The sequence below is a fragment of the Manis javanica genome, chromosome 12, assembly GCF_040802235.1.
Source record: "Manis javanica isolate MJ-LG chromosome 12, MJ_LKY, whole genome shotgun sequence".
Lineage (NCBI taxonomy): Eukaryota > Metazoa > Chordata > Mammalia > Pholidota > Manidae > Manis > Manis javanica.
The window spans coordinates 69,554,142-69,567,965 of record NC_133167.1 but is presented as its reverse complement, the minus strand read 5'-3'; the positions used below and the strand labels follow the sequence as shown (position 1 = coordinate 69,567,965).

Sequence of the window (13,824 nt, the reverse complement as noted above, 5' to 3'; positions counted from 1 at the left end):
AAGAGGTGAAAGCCGCGAGCTTTGCCGTCGCTCTCCGTTGGTTTCCTTTAAGGAGGAAAACTGTGAATTCGGCGGGAGAGGGATGGGGGTTTTCCCACAGTCCATTCCCTTCTCAGTTTTTAACTTAAGTCCTGTTAATGTATTACCCTTCAAAATATTGATGTTATAAATAAGTTGAATGTGGTCAGCAAAACTCAAGACATGTATACAATACCATAAAAATTAATATGTGTAAAAGACAAACAGGAGATCTATGAAAAATGCACCATTGTCATTTTGGGTCATGGGCTTAGGTATGGTTCTATCTCCCCCATAAGAGTTTGCAGCATATTGAAGTTTCTATTATGTTTTTATGCATATTTATGCAAATATATGATTAAAGTGAAAGAAACACACTTGAAATACTCAGTGAATATCCACTGAATTCTATGTTTCATTTCTAGATACAATTTTTATTAAAAAAGGCTACAATGCACAAAAGAACAACTGGCTTATTCTGAGTTTCCTCATTCTTCTGCCCTTTTGTGTAATTTTCACCGTTATGATTATGAAGCAAAATGAAATGAGAAAAGTATGCAACATAGAGAACACAGAATATGAAGGGTAAATATAAATATACAAATAATGTATTATCTTAAACTGCACCGGTCACTGACCAGTGTCATAAATTCATAGATGTACTGTACATTTCTTATATTTATTCCTAAGTCTGTGCTATTTATAATTAGTGTAAATGCCATTTTTACTATTTTGTTTTCTAATAGTTTGCTGTTAGCATGTTGGAGCAACTCAAAATTTGGACTATCCTAGAGCTGTTTTCCTGATAACTGTTCCACTCTGTGCTAGGAACTTAGTATATCAGAGAAGAATTTATTTGGTTTATGATTTTTTTTTTGAGAGGGCATCTCTCATATTTATTGATCAAATGGTTGTTAACAACAATAAAATTCTGTATAGGGGAGTCAATGCTCAAAGCACAATCATTAATCCACCCCAAGCCTAATTCTCGTCAGTCTCCAATCTTCTGAAGCATAACAAACAAATTCTTACATAGTGAATAAGTTCTTACATGGTGAACAGTGCAAGGGCATTCATCACAGAAACTTTCAGTTTTGATCACGCATTATGAACTATAAACAATCAGGTCAAATATGAATATTCGTTTGATTTTTATACTTGATTTATATGTGGATCCCACATTTCTCACTTTATTATTATTATTTTTATTTTTAATAAAATGCTGAAGTGGTAGGTAGATGCAAGATAAAGGTAGAAAACATAGTTTAGTGTTGTAAGAGAGCAAATGTAGATGATCAGGTGTGTGCCTATAGACTATGTGCTAATCCAAGCTAGACAAGGGCATTAAAACATCCACAGATGCAGAAGATTTCCCTCAAAACAGGGGGGGTGAGGTTCTGAGCCTCACCTCTGTTGATCCCCAATTTCTCACCAGATGGCCCCCCTGCGACTGTGCCTGTCTGAGGTTGTTCCTCCCTTAAGGAATCTTACCAATCTCTGGCTAACCAGTCATCTTCTGGGGCCATACAGGGAGATGTAAAGTTGGTAAGTGAGAGAGAAGCCATATTGTTTGAAAAGGTTAGCTTTTTACTTCTTTGCAGATTTATGCCCTGTGGCTTCTATACCCAGCATTTGTCTTGAGGTATCTTTACCACTTGGCGGAATTATGATACTCGGTAAATTCGATATGAGGCACGAATTCTATTTAAGGGTTGTAATTAGAAAAGAAGAAGAAAAGCTATAGAGGTAGCAGATGGAAGAAAACATGGGAGGATTGATTATTTCTTTGACATATCTTCTTGTAGAGTAACTTAAGCATGTATAGGTTTTAAACTACTAATTAAATTGCACACACACATTAACATAATAGGAATACAGTTACATAACCAAAGCAGATCTATAATAACCAGCCATCTCCAGTGAAGCCAAGAAAACCAGTTAGTCACCCTAGGCATTTGTGAAAATTTGTCTATGATATGATGGATATTGTCCAACTGTACTTGAACAGTCTGAGAGAAATCAGACAAATTAAAACACCCCATTCCTGGGACCTATTCACATCCCATATGTTCTTTTAACAGTAGATACTCTGTAGTTGTAAGATTTTGGAGCGCTACAACTTGCACTTCTCCTAATTTTTGGTTGAGTTCCAACAGTATAGATCCAGTCAAATTTGTTGTTTTACTGAAAGCACAGGCCAGCTTAGATATCTCCTTCTTCATTCCAATGGCAAGTCCAGGAACCGGTGGGGTGGATGCAGCTACAACTGCAGCATTGCCTGGATCTTTGTTGAGGTTTTTTGATGATCATCTTCTGGTATGACTCTTCCAGAGAGTGCTGATGTTGGAAGTTCTTCTTCATATCGTATCTTAGTTCATTTTCTGGGTAGCCAAATTAGGCTTTGATCCTCTGTATAAAAACAAACAGACCCTTTGCCTACACTTTTATATGCCCTTTATACCATTGTGTAGAACTCATTGGAGGTCACCACACAGGAACTGCTTTTTTTTTTTCAGAGAAAGGAATATTATCAGAAAAGTGTACCTCCATAGCCGATCATCTGACACCCTTTAAATAATCAAAATTAAGGATATTTAAAGCATGCATTAATCTTTGATTTACAGTTAGTTTTATCCTATCAAGGAGTAATCCCACTTTTCTTTCTTTTTTTTTTATCTTTAATCTACACTTACATGAAGAATATTATGTTTACTAGGCTCTCCCCTATACCAGGTCCCCCCTATAAACCACTTCACAGTCACCGTCAATCAGCATAGCAAAACACCATAGAAGCACCACACATCCTCTCTGTGCTGCACAGCCCTCCCCTTTCTCCCTCCCCCACATGCATGCTAACCTTAATACCCCCTTTCATCTTCCCCCCCTTATCCCTCCCTACTCACCCATCCTCCCCATTCCCCCTCCCTTTGGTACCTGTTAGTCCATTTTTGGGTTCTGTAATTCCACTGCTGTTTTGTTCCTTCAGTTTTTCCTTTGTTCTTATACTCCACAAATGAGTGAAATCATTTGGTATTTCTCTTTCTCCATTTAGTTTATTGCATTGAGCATAATACCCTCCAGCTCCATCCATGTTGCTGCAAATGGTAGGATTTGCCCTCTTCTTATGGCTGAGTAGTATTCCATTGTGTATATATACCACATCTTCTTTATCCATTCATCTACCGATGGACATTTAGGTTGCTTCCAATTCTTGGCTATTGTAAATAATGCTGCAATAAACATAGGGGTGCATCTGTCTTTCTCAAACTTGATTGCTGCGTTCTTAGGGTAAATTCCTAGGAGTGGAATTCCTGTGTCAAATGGTAGGTCTGTTTTGAGCATTTTGATGAACCTCCATACTGCTTTCCACAATGGTTGAACTAATTTACATTCCCACCAGCAGTGTAGGAGGGTTCCCCTTTCTCCACAGCCTCGCCAACATTTGTTATTGTTTGTCTTTTGGATGGCAGCCATCCTTACTGGTGTGAGGTGATATCTCATTGTAGTTTTAATTTGCATTTATCTGATAATTAGCGATGTGGAGCATCTTTTCATGTGTCTCTTGGCCATCTGTATTTCTTTTTTGGAGAAATATCTGTTCAGTTCTTCTGCCCATTTTTTAATTGGATTATTTGTTTTTTGTTTGTTGAGGTGTGTGAGCTCTTTATATATTTTGGACGTCAAGCCTTTATCTGTCATTTACAAATATATTCTCCCATACTGTAGGGTTCCTTTTTGTTCTATTGATGGTGTCTTTTGCTGTAAAGAAGCTTTTCAGCTTAATGTAGACCCACTTGTTCATTTTTGCTGTCATTTCGCCATTGTATGTCCATGGCTCCTTTGTCAAATATTAATTGACCACATATGTTTGGGTTAATTTCTGGGGTCTCTAATCTGTTCCACTGGTCTGTGGCTCTGTTCTTGTGCCAGTACCAAATTGTCTTGATTACTATGGCTTTGTAGTAGAGCTTGAAGTTGGGGAGTGAGATCCCACCCACTTTATTCTTCCTTGTCAGGATTGCTTTGGCTATTCGGGGTCTTTGGTGTTTCATATGAATTTTTGAATTATTTGTTCCAGTTCATTGAAGAACGTTGCTGGTAATTTGATAGGGATTGCATCAAATCTGTATATTGCTTTGGGCAGGATGGCCATTTTGATGATATTAATTCTTCCTAGCCATGAGCATGGGTTGAGTTTCCATTTGTTAATGTCTCCTTTAATTTCTCTTAAGAGTGACTTGTAGTTTTCAGGGTATAGGTCTTTCACTTCTTTGGTTAGGTTTATTCCTAGGTATTTTATTCTTTTTGATGCAATTGTGAAAGGAATTGTTTTCCTCATTTCTCTTTCTATTGGTTTATTGTTAGTATATAGGAAAGCTACAGATTTCTGTGTGTTAATTTTGTATCCTGCAACTTTGCTGTATTCTGATATCAGTTCTAGTAGTTTTGGAGTGGAGTCTTTAGGGTTTTTTATGTACAATATCATATCATCTGCAAATAGTGACAGTTTAACTTCTTCTTTACCAATCTGGATTCCTTGTATTTCTTTGTTTTGTCTGATTGCCGTGGCTAGGACCTCCAGTACTATGTTAAATAACAGTGGGGAGAGTGGGCATCCCTGTCTTGTTCCCGATCTCAGAGGAAAAGCTTTCAGCTGCTCGCTGTTCAGTATGATGTTGGCTGTGGGCTTATCATATATGGCCTTTATTATGTTGAGGTACTTGCCCTCTATTCCCATTTTGCTGAGAGTTTTTATCATGAATGGATGTTGAATTTTGTCAAATGCTTTTTCAGCATCTATGGAGATGATCATGTGGTCTTTGTCTTTCTTTTTGTTGATGTGGTGGATGATGTTGATGGATTTTTGAATGTGTTGTACCATCCTTGAATCCCTGGGATGAATCCCACTTGGTCATGGTGTATGATCCTTTTGATATACTGTTGAATTCTGTTTGCTAATATTTTATTGAGTATTTTTACATCTACATTCATCAGGGATATTGGTCTGTAATTTTCTTTTTTGGTGAGGTCTTTGCCTGGTTTTGGTATTAGGGTGATGTTGGCTTCATAGAATGAGTTTGGGAGTATTCCCTCCTCTTCTATTTTTTGGAAAACTTTAAGGAGAATGGGTATTATGTCTTCTCTGTGTGTCTGATAAAATTCTGAGGTAAATCTGTCCGGCCCCGGTGTTTTGTTCTTGGGTAGTTTTTTGATTACCGTTTCAATTTCTTTGCTCGTAATTGGTTTGTTTAACTTTTGTGTTTCTTCCTTGGTCAGTCTTGGGAGGTTGTATTTTTCTAGGAAGTTGTCCATTTCTTCTAGGTTTTCCAGCTTTTTGGCATATAGGTTTTCATAGTAGTCTTTGATAATTCTTTGTATTTCTGTGGAGTCTGTCGTGATTTTTCCATTCTCATTTCTGATTCTGTTGATTTGTGTTGATTCTCTTTTTCTCGTAATAAGTTGGGCTAGAGGCTTATCTATTTTGTTTATTTTCTCAAAGAACCAGCTCTTGGTTTCGTTGATTTTTGCTATTGTTTTATTCTTCTCAATTTTGTTTACTTCTTCTCTGATCTTTATTATGTCCCTCCTTCTGCTGACTTTAGGCCTCATTTGTTCTTCTTTTTCCAGTTTCGATAATTGTGATGTTAGAATATTCATTTGGGATTGTTCTTCCTTCTTCAAGTGTGCGTGGATCGCTGTATACTTTCCTCTCAAGACTGCTTTCGCTGTGTCCCACAGAAGTTGGGGCTTTGTGTTGTTGTTGTCATTTGTTTCTATATATTCCTTGATCTCTATTTTGATTTGTTCATTGATCCATTGATTATTTAGAAGCATGTTGTTAAGCCTCCATGTGTTTGTGAGCCTTTTTGTTTTCTTTGTAGAATTTATTTCTAGTTTTATACCTTTTTGATCTGAAAAATTGGTTGGTAGAATTTCAATATTTTGGAATTTACTGAGGCTTTTTTTGTGGGCTAGTATGTGTTCTATTCTGGAGAATGTTCCATGTGCACTTGAGAAGAATGTATATCCTGTTGCTTTTGGATGTAGAGTTCTATAGATGTCTATTAGGTCCATCTGGTCTAGTGTGTTGTTCAGTGCCTGTGTGTCCTTACTTATTTTCTGCCCGGTGGATCTATCCTTTGGGGTGAGTGATGTGTTGAAGTCTCCTACAATGAATGCATTGCAGTCTATTTCCCTCTTTAGTTCTGTTAGTATTTGTTTCACATATGCTGGTGCTCCTGTGTTGGGTGCATATATATTTAGAATGGTTATATCCTCTTGTTGGACTGAGCCCTTTATCATTATGTAGTGTCCTTCTTTATCCCTTGTTACTTTCTTTGTTTTGAAGTCTATTTTGTCTGATATTAGTACTGCAACCCCTGCTTTCTTCTCACTGTTGTTTGCCTGAAATATGTTTTTCCATCCCTTGACTTTTAGTCTATCCTTGTCTTTGGGTTTAAGGTGAGTTTCTTGTAAGCAGCATATAGATGGGTCTTGCTTTTTTATCCATTCTATTACTCTGTGTCTTTTGATTGGTGCATTAAGTCCATTTACATTTAGGGTGACTATTGAGAGATATGTACTTATTGCCATTGCAGGCTTTAGATTCTTGGTTACCAAAGGTTCAAGGTTAGCTTCTTTAGTATCTTACTGCCTAACTTAGCTCGCTTATTGAGCTGTTATATACACTGTCTGGAGATTCTTTTCTTCTCTCCCTTCTTATTCCTCCTCCTCCATTCTTCATATGTTGTGTGTTTTGTTCTGTGCTCTTTTTAGGAGGGTTCCCATCTAGAGCAGTCCTTGTAAGATGCCCTGTAGAGGTGGTTTGTGGGATGCAAATTCCCTCAGCTTTTGCTTGTCTGGGAATTGTTTAATCCTGCCATCATGTTTAAATGATAGTCGTGCTGGATACAGTATCCTTGGTTCAAGGCCCTTCTGTTTCATTGTATTAAATATATCATGCCATTCTCTTCTGGCCTGTAGGGTTTCTGTCGAGAAGTCTGATGATAGCCTGATGGGTTTTCCTTTATAGGTGACCTTTTTCTCTCTAGCTGCCTTTAAAACTCTTTCCTTGTCCTTGATCCTTGCCATTTTAATTATTATGTGTCTTGGTGTTGTCCTCCTTGGATCCTTTCTGTTGGGGGTTCTGTGTATTCCTGTGTTCTATTCGATTATTTCCTCCCCCAGTTTGGGGATGTTTTCAGCAATTATTTCTTTAAAGACACTTTCTATCCCTTTTCCTCTCTCTTCTTCTTCTGGTACCCCTATAACACGGATATTGTTCCTTTTGGATTGGTCACATAGTTCTCTTAGTATTGCTTCGTTCCTGGTGATCCTTTTATCTCTCTCCATGTCAGCTTCTATACGTTCCTGTTATCTGGTTTCTATTCCTTCAATGGCCTCTTGCATCTTATCCATTCTGCTTATAAATCCTTCCAGGGTTTGTTTCACTTCTGTGATCCCTTCCTGACATCTGTGATCTCCCTCCGGACTTCATCCCATTGCTTTTGCATTTTTCTCTGCATCTCTGTCAGCATGTTCATGATTTTTACTTTGAATTCTTTTTCAGGAAGACTGGTTACGTCTGTCTCCTTCTCTGGTGTTGTCTCTGTTATCTTGGTCTGCCTGAAATTTTGCCTTTTCATGGCAATAGAGATAGTTTGCAGAGCTGGCACAAGTGACGGCTGGAAGAACTTCCCTTTTTGTTGGTTTATGGCCTTCCTCCCCTGGGAGAACAGCAACCTCTAGTGGCTTGTGGTGGGCAGCTGTGTGTAGACAGGGCTTCTGCTTCCTGCCCGGCTGCTATGGAGTTTATCTCTGCTATTGCTGTGGGCGTGTCCTGGTTCCAGCTGCTGCTCCAAAATGGGGGAGCCCTGTTGGAGGGGGAGTGGCTGGGAGGGTATTTGTCTTCATAAGGGGCCTCCGTGCTCCCTGCTGCCCAGGGGGTTAGGGTGCTGAGAGATCCCCAGATTCCCTGCCTCTGGACTAAGTGTCCTGCCCTGCCCCTTTAAGACTTCCAAAAAGCACTCTCCAAACCAAAACAACAACAGCAACAAAAAAAAAATTTAAATAAATAACTTTTTTAAAAAAGAAAAGAAAAACACAAGATTTTCTTTGTCCTCAGGCGCTGTTCTCAGGCACCCACTCACTGGTCTTGCTGCCCTGTTTCCCTAGTATTGGGGTCCCTGTCCCTTTAAGACTTCCAAAAAGCACTTGCCAAAAAAAAAAAAGAGGAAAAAAGAAAAATTGCCACTCCCTTTTCTTTGTTGTCTGGCGTTGGCCTCAGGCACCCGCTCACCGGTCCTGCCACCCTGTTTCCCTAGTATCCAGGACCCCACGCATGCACTGTGTCTGCACTCTGGTCCGGAAGCCTGGGGCTGGGTGTTCAGCAGTCCTGGGCTCCTTCTCCCTTCCACTCAGACCTCTCTCTTCCTGCTGGGCGCTGGGGGTAGGGGCATTCGGCTCCTGCCAGGCGGGGCTTGTATCTTACCCCCTTCATGAGGCACTGGGTTCTCACAGGTGTGGATGTGGTCTGGATGTTGTCCTGTGTCCTCTGGTCTCTATTTTAGGAAGAGTTGTCTTTGTTATATTTTCATAGATATATGTGGTTTTGGGAGGAGATTTCTGCTGCTCTACTCATGCTGCCATCTTGGCTCCACCTCTTGGTGCATGATTTTAAGTTCTTTTCCAAGTGGGATCTAAATTACATATTGGTGTTGGTTTTCTTCAGGGAAACCCTGTTTTAATTTAGAAGGTGTGTGAAAACTTTCATTAATAAATTCTTTGAACCTCACAATTTTTCTATTGAAGTCTCAGAACACTGTAACACTTCCTATTAGTATTCTCAAATGCTGTAAAAAAAATCTCCCTTCAGTATTCCCTTCAAATTAGATACTATTTCTTACAAATTTATACCTGCCATTCTTACATCTATGTCTCTTCTGACCAAACATTTAACTCACTGAAGGCAAGAAACCCTCATTTAAGTACCTAAAAGTAACCTTACAAATGTCAGTTTTCTTGAAAGCTACCACCATTAAGTGGTCCACTTAATGAAAAATCTTTCATTTGTACACACATAACATGTGTACTGTTGAGGGAAGTAATGGACCGTACGTAGTCTCTGAAAGCAGAAGTGACTTAATTTTGGCCTTTCATGATTCTTTGCAGAGAAAAAGAGAAAAGAAAATTCGAAGAAAGGCCTCATGGGTAATATCACTGGGGGGATCTGAGTAATGCCCATGCTCAGTACATCTCCCCAATCCAGAACTTCCCCCTGCTGAGCCTTAGTGATGCCCCCTTATGACCTCTCCCAGCAGACCTGGGAGGTGCACCTTCAGGCCTTGCATCTTTATGTCTTCTACAAGTAATATATATATATATTGGAGCCATTAAAAATGTTATTTTAACCAGCTGGAAATAAAAATATTTCACCTTGTGGCAATATATTCATTTACATCATGTATTTCCTTCTTAAGTTTATAAAGGACTTCAAGCTTAGCTGATTCTGGAATAGCTAGCATAGAACCATCTGTCCTGTCTGGAGTCACGAGGGACTTCGTTAGCAGGGCAACTAGGCTGGAGCCTTACAAAGTCCTATTTCCCTCCCTTTACTTAATTTCGTGATACTTGATGCTACAGGTAAGACAATCTTGCCTCTGAAGTACTGCCACCACTACTTTGTATATATGGAGTGTATGAGAGCTGAATTACCTGGTTTTCCCCCTTTGTTTATTTTCTTAGTTTTCCAAGGGAACTTTTTATCCATCTTTTTGTTATATTTTTGGATGGCCTCTGCAAACATGCCCTCTCAGTCCTGCTCTTCACAACACTCTCAATCTTTCATTGAGTGAATTTAACATAAAATATTAATAGACAAAATATTGGGCCTTCTTATAAAATATGTGAATCTGATTCACTTGTCTTTCTGCCTGTCATAAAAACAGTCATTGAAATTAACAATATAACACACTAAGAAAATTTTATGTTAAGTGAAACACTGAAGACACTAAGGAAGGAGCACACTGGGTATCACAAAGTGGGGAAAGGGCCAGCCGGGCTGGGAGAGTTAAAGAAGGATACTAGGAGATCCTCATTAATCTTTTTGGCTTCACACACAACCTGGAAATAATGGATGACTGTGACCGACAAAGTGTTACATGGTAACAGATAGACAGGTGGGTACTTTAAAATAAGTAAATAAATAATTAGTGAAAGAAATTTCTGAGAAATGCAATTCCTTTCATACATAACATGTTCTGTTGGTCCCCACTTGGGTTCAAGAAATTATGTCCCTCTGTAACACACAGCAGTTACATATCTATAAAACCATATATATAACTACATAAAGAATTATTTAACTATATATATAGATAGACATAAACACACACATATATGTACACTTTCTTATATAGAAGCAATGTAATATTCCTAATTAATTTGCTTTTTATATGCATTTGTTAATTAGTTTTGAGAAAATCCATATCTGGTATATGGGCTGGTACATTTAGGATAATTTTGGTTGAAAATAATAGAAAAGACTGAGTATCTCCTTTTCTATAGTCTCAGTTCAAACCATCATCTTCAGATAGTCTTCCCTTTTGTTGGGAAGATGGATGATTCTTAGATGTTTCTTAGAAGGGTAAGTAGTCCACCTAAAATGCTAAACATTCTAATGGGTGTGAGGTAGTAGCTCATTGTGGTTTTTATTTACATTTCCCTATGATTAATGATTTGAGCATCCTTTAATGTGGTGATAGGCCATTTCTAAATCTTCTTTTGGAGAAATATCTATTCAAATCCTGGTCAATCAGTTTGGGGTTTTTTTTGGTTTAGTTTTTATTTTGTTCAGTTTTGGGTGTTCTCTGTAAATTCTGGGAAATAATCCCTTATAAGGGAAATTTTCTCCCATTTTTTAAATTTGCCTTTTACTCTATTAAGGTACAAAATAATTGAAAGTAGGGTCTTTAAGAGAGATTTGTACCTCCGTGTTAATCACAACATTACTCACAATAGCTAAAAGGTGGAAGCAACCCACGTGTCCATGATAGATGAATGGATGAGCAAGATGCGGTGGTCTAGACAGACACTGGAAATTTGGGGGGTGCAATATCCAGCCATAAAAAGAAGGAAATTCTGACAACTGCTACAACATGGATAAACTTTAAGGACATCATGCTAAGTGAAATAAGGCAGTCACAATGGACAAACACTGTATGATTCCACTTACATGAGGCACCCAGAGCAGTAACATTCCTAGAAACAGTTAGTATAATGGTGGTTGCCAGGGCTTGTGGGGAGGAGGGAAAAGGGAGTTCCTGTTTAATGGGTATACAGTTTCAGCCTTATGAGTTTTGGAGCTGGTTGGTGGTGATTGGGTAACTGTGAATTTATTTAGTAGCAATGAACTATACACTTAAATGTGGTTAATATGATAAATTTTAGGTTATGTGTATTTTAACCACACTAAAAAATATTTTGGGAAAAAAAAAAACCCTGAAACTAGGCAAGCCACCAACCTGCATATTAAAACTTGAAAGTTCTTTCCAAGTTAACTCTATTTGCCGTTCAGTGTGGAACTCCATATTAACTGGGAAAAATTTCTGTTTAGCCTTTCACTTAGACTCTCCCTAAGCCATAGGTTTTTCTAAGAAACAAAAGCATACCAAACTGAATAAGTGGATTTCAATTGTTTTCCAGTCATTTCATGGGTGAAATTATTTCGCCTCATACTTAAATTATAAATCGGTACTAAAGTAGTAAATCATGTAATGTTTAACATTTTAGTTGGACTACTTACTGTTCTAAGAAACATCTTAACTACTATTGATTTTTGATATCCTCGTAGTGTGAGTGTGGTTTTGAGCTGCACCTTAAATTAGAACTCTGGCAGTAGGCTGACTGACATAGGCAGTGGTCTGCTACTAAAAATACTGTGAATTTCTATTTTCTGTTCTCCTTCACTACAGTAATTCAGCCATTGTGCCAGAAAACCATGACCTGGATTATGCCAAGAAGTTGACCAGCAAATGTCCTGTTTCCAGAGAATGTGAGCTCAATAACCCTTGCGTTACCCCCGAATGCGATTAAAATGTCAAATGTTTGGAAACCAAACACCACGTGGGCAGGAGCACAGCGGGTCTGCGATTATCTCCTGCCGCGGACGGTGGAGGGGCCGGCGGCTGCACCTGCGTGTCCGGCTCCTCAGAGCCCCGCCCCGCTTCTGGAGCACAGCCCCTCCCCCGGCACAGGACGCAGGCCCCTCCCCATGCCCCGCCTCCGAGGGCAGCCACGCCGCCTTACCTGTATCCCCGTATGAGCACCGTCCCCCGGGGTGCAGGCCCCGTCCCTCCGCCGCACTCCGCTGGGAAGCTCAGCCCTGCCTCTTCCACAACCGCCTGCGCAGTGGCGGTTGGACGGCCGCCCGGTGCTGCCTGTGCTGCTGACCCTCTCAGGCCTGGGCCGGCTGACCCCCGTGGGCCCTCGTGAGCGCAGGAGCCCGCTCCTCGGGGGGCGGGGGTGCCCGGGCGGGCGGCGGTGCCGGGGGCCGCGGGGCCTGACGGCCGGAGAGCTCCGCTCGGGCCTGGGCACGGTGTCCCGCCCTGGCCTGACCCTGCACCCGCGAGAGAGGGCGCGCACCCTCTGCGGAGGTGCGGAGGGGGACCCGGTCGGGGGCTTCTGAGACCAGCCCTTCACCTACGCCCCTTCTGGGGAAGCCTCGGAGGGTGCTGTCCGGCCCTGGGGACGCTCACACACGTTTTCCTTACTGCAGACGCTGGAACATCACTTCTGCAAGTTACAGAACCACAGAAGATCGAGACACACACCAGTGATGATGTTTCTTACATGCATGCCGTTAAGAACACATTCTGTATATTTTCTGTGTATTTTAAATAAATTGATACATATCCATTCTTTAAGATTATATTTGTATTCATATTTACTTTGTTAATGAGTTACGTTGTATGAATAAGAGCAATCGTTTTGGTATTTTAATTTTTTTCATTATTTCCCAAGTAATATATAAACGTAGTGGAAATATTTTTAAAATACAGACTCAGGAAAAAAAGTGACAAAAATTTCTCTCTCTAAAAAATGTATAATTTAAATACTCTTACATAAGTGAGATCATACTAACACGTTTGATTCTTGGGGTAGGTAGGTTCTGTATCAAGTCCCACCACACGGAGTCAGCTAATGCTGAATCATTGCTTCAAGGGGAAGTATGTAGATGTCCCATACAGATCATCTTAAATTCTAAAAGCAACTCATCCGGGGAGATTCTATTTTCTCTAGGTCACAAAGGAGCAAAGGACGTGAAAAGTCAGAAGTGAGAGTGACTTAATGTTAAACAACGGGCAAAGGACCTGAACAGACATTTCCCGTAGAAGATGGCCAACAGGCACAGGAAGAGGTGCTCCGCATCACTGGTCCTCCGGGAGATGCAAACCCAAGCCCGGATGAGACAGCGCCTCACGCCTGTTAGAATGGCTGGTACCCAAAAGACAGGAACTAGCCGGTGCTGGCGAGGATGTGAAGAATAAGGAAATAAGTACTCTGCTGGTGGGAGTATAAATCAGTGCAGCCACTACGGAAAACAGTACGGTTTGTCATAAAACTAAAAATACAAAGACCATATGACCTCATAAATGCCACTTCTGGGAATTTACCTGAAGAAAAAAACCCCACTAATTTGAAAAGATACCCACCTCTATGTTTATTGCAGCACTGTGAAAATTATGAACAAACATCTTTTAAAAAATAAAAATTTATTTCGGAAAAGGAGGAAAATCCAAGGAATTTAAT

The 13,824-nt window shown here is 40.0% G+C and overlaps 1 protein-coding gene across 11 annotated transcripts in view; it reads left to right on the top strand.

Moving 5' to 3' along the window:
• Nucleotides 1-12,938, top strand: part of ADAM18 (ADAM metallopeptidase domain 18) — a 128,220-nt gene extending 115,282 nt beyond the window's left edge. For 8 of the 11 annotated variants that reach the window (XM_073218823.1, XM_073218822.1, XM_073218824.1 and 5 more), the window contains 3 exons: nucleotides 444-603; nucleotides 11,988-12,067; nucleotides 12,791-12,938. In XM_073218823.1, the coding sequence (XP_073074924.1) occupies nucleotides 444-603; nucleotides 11,988-12,067; nucleotides 12,791-12,915 (365 nt within the window). In that variant the 3' untranslated portion in view covers nucleotides 12,916-12,938. Of the gene's footprint in view, nucleotides 1-443; nucleotides 604-11,987; nucleotides 12,068-12,790 lie in introns of those variants that run through there. The other 3 variants (XR_012123772.1, XM_073218826.1, XR_012123771.1) reach the window with 2 other exon arrangements.
• The last annotated feature ends 886 nt before the right edge of the window (nucleotides 12,939-13,824 follow it).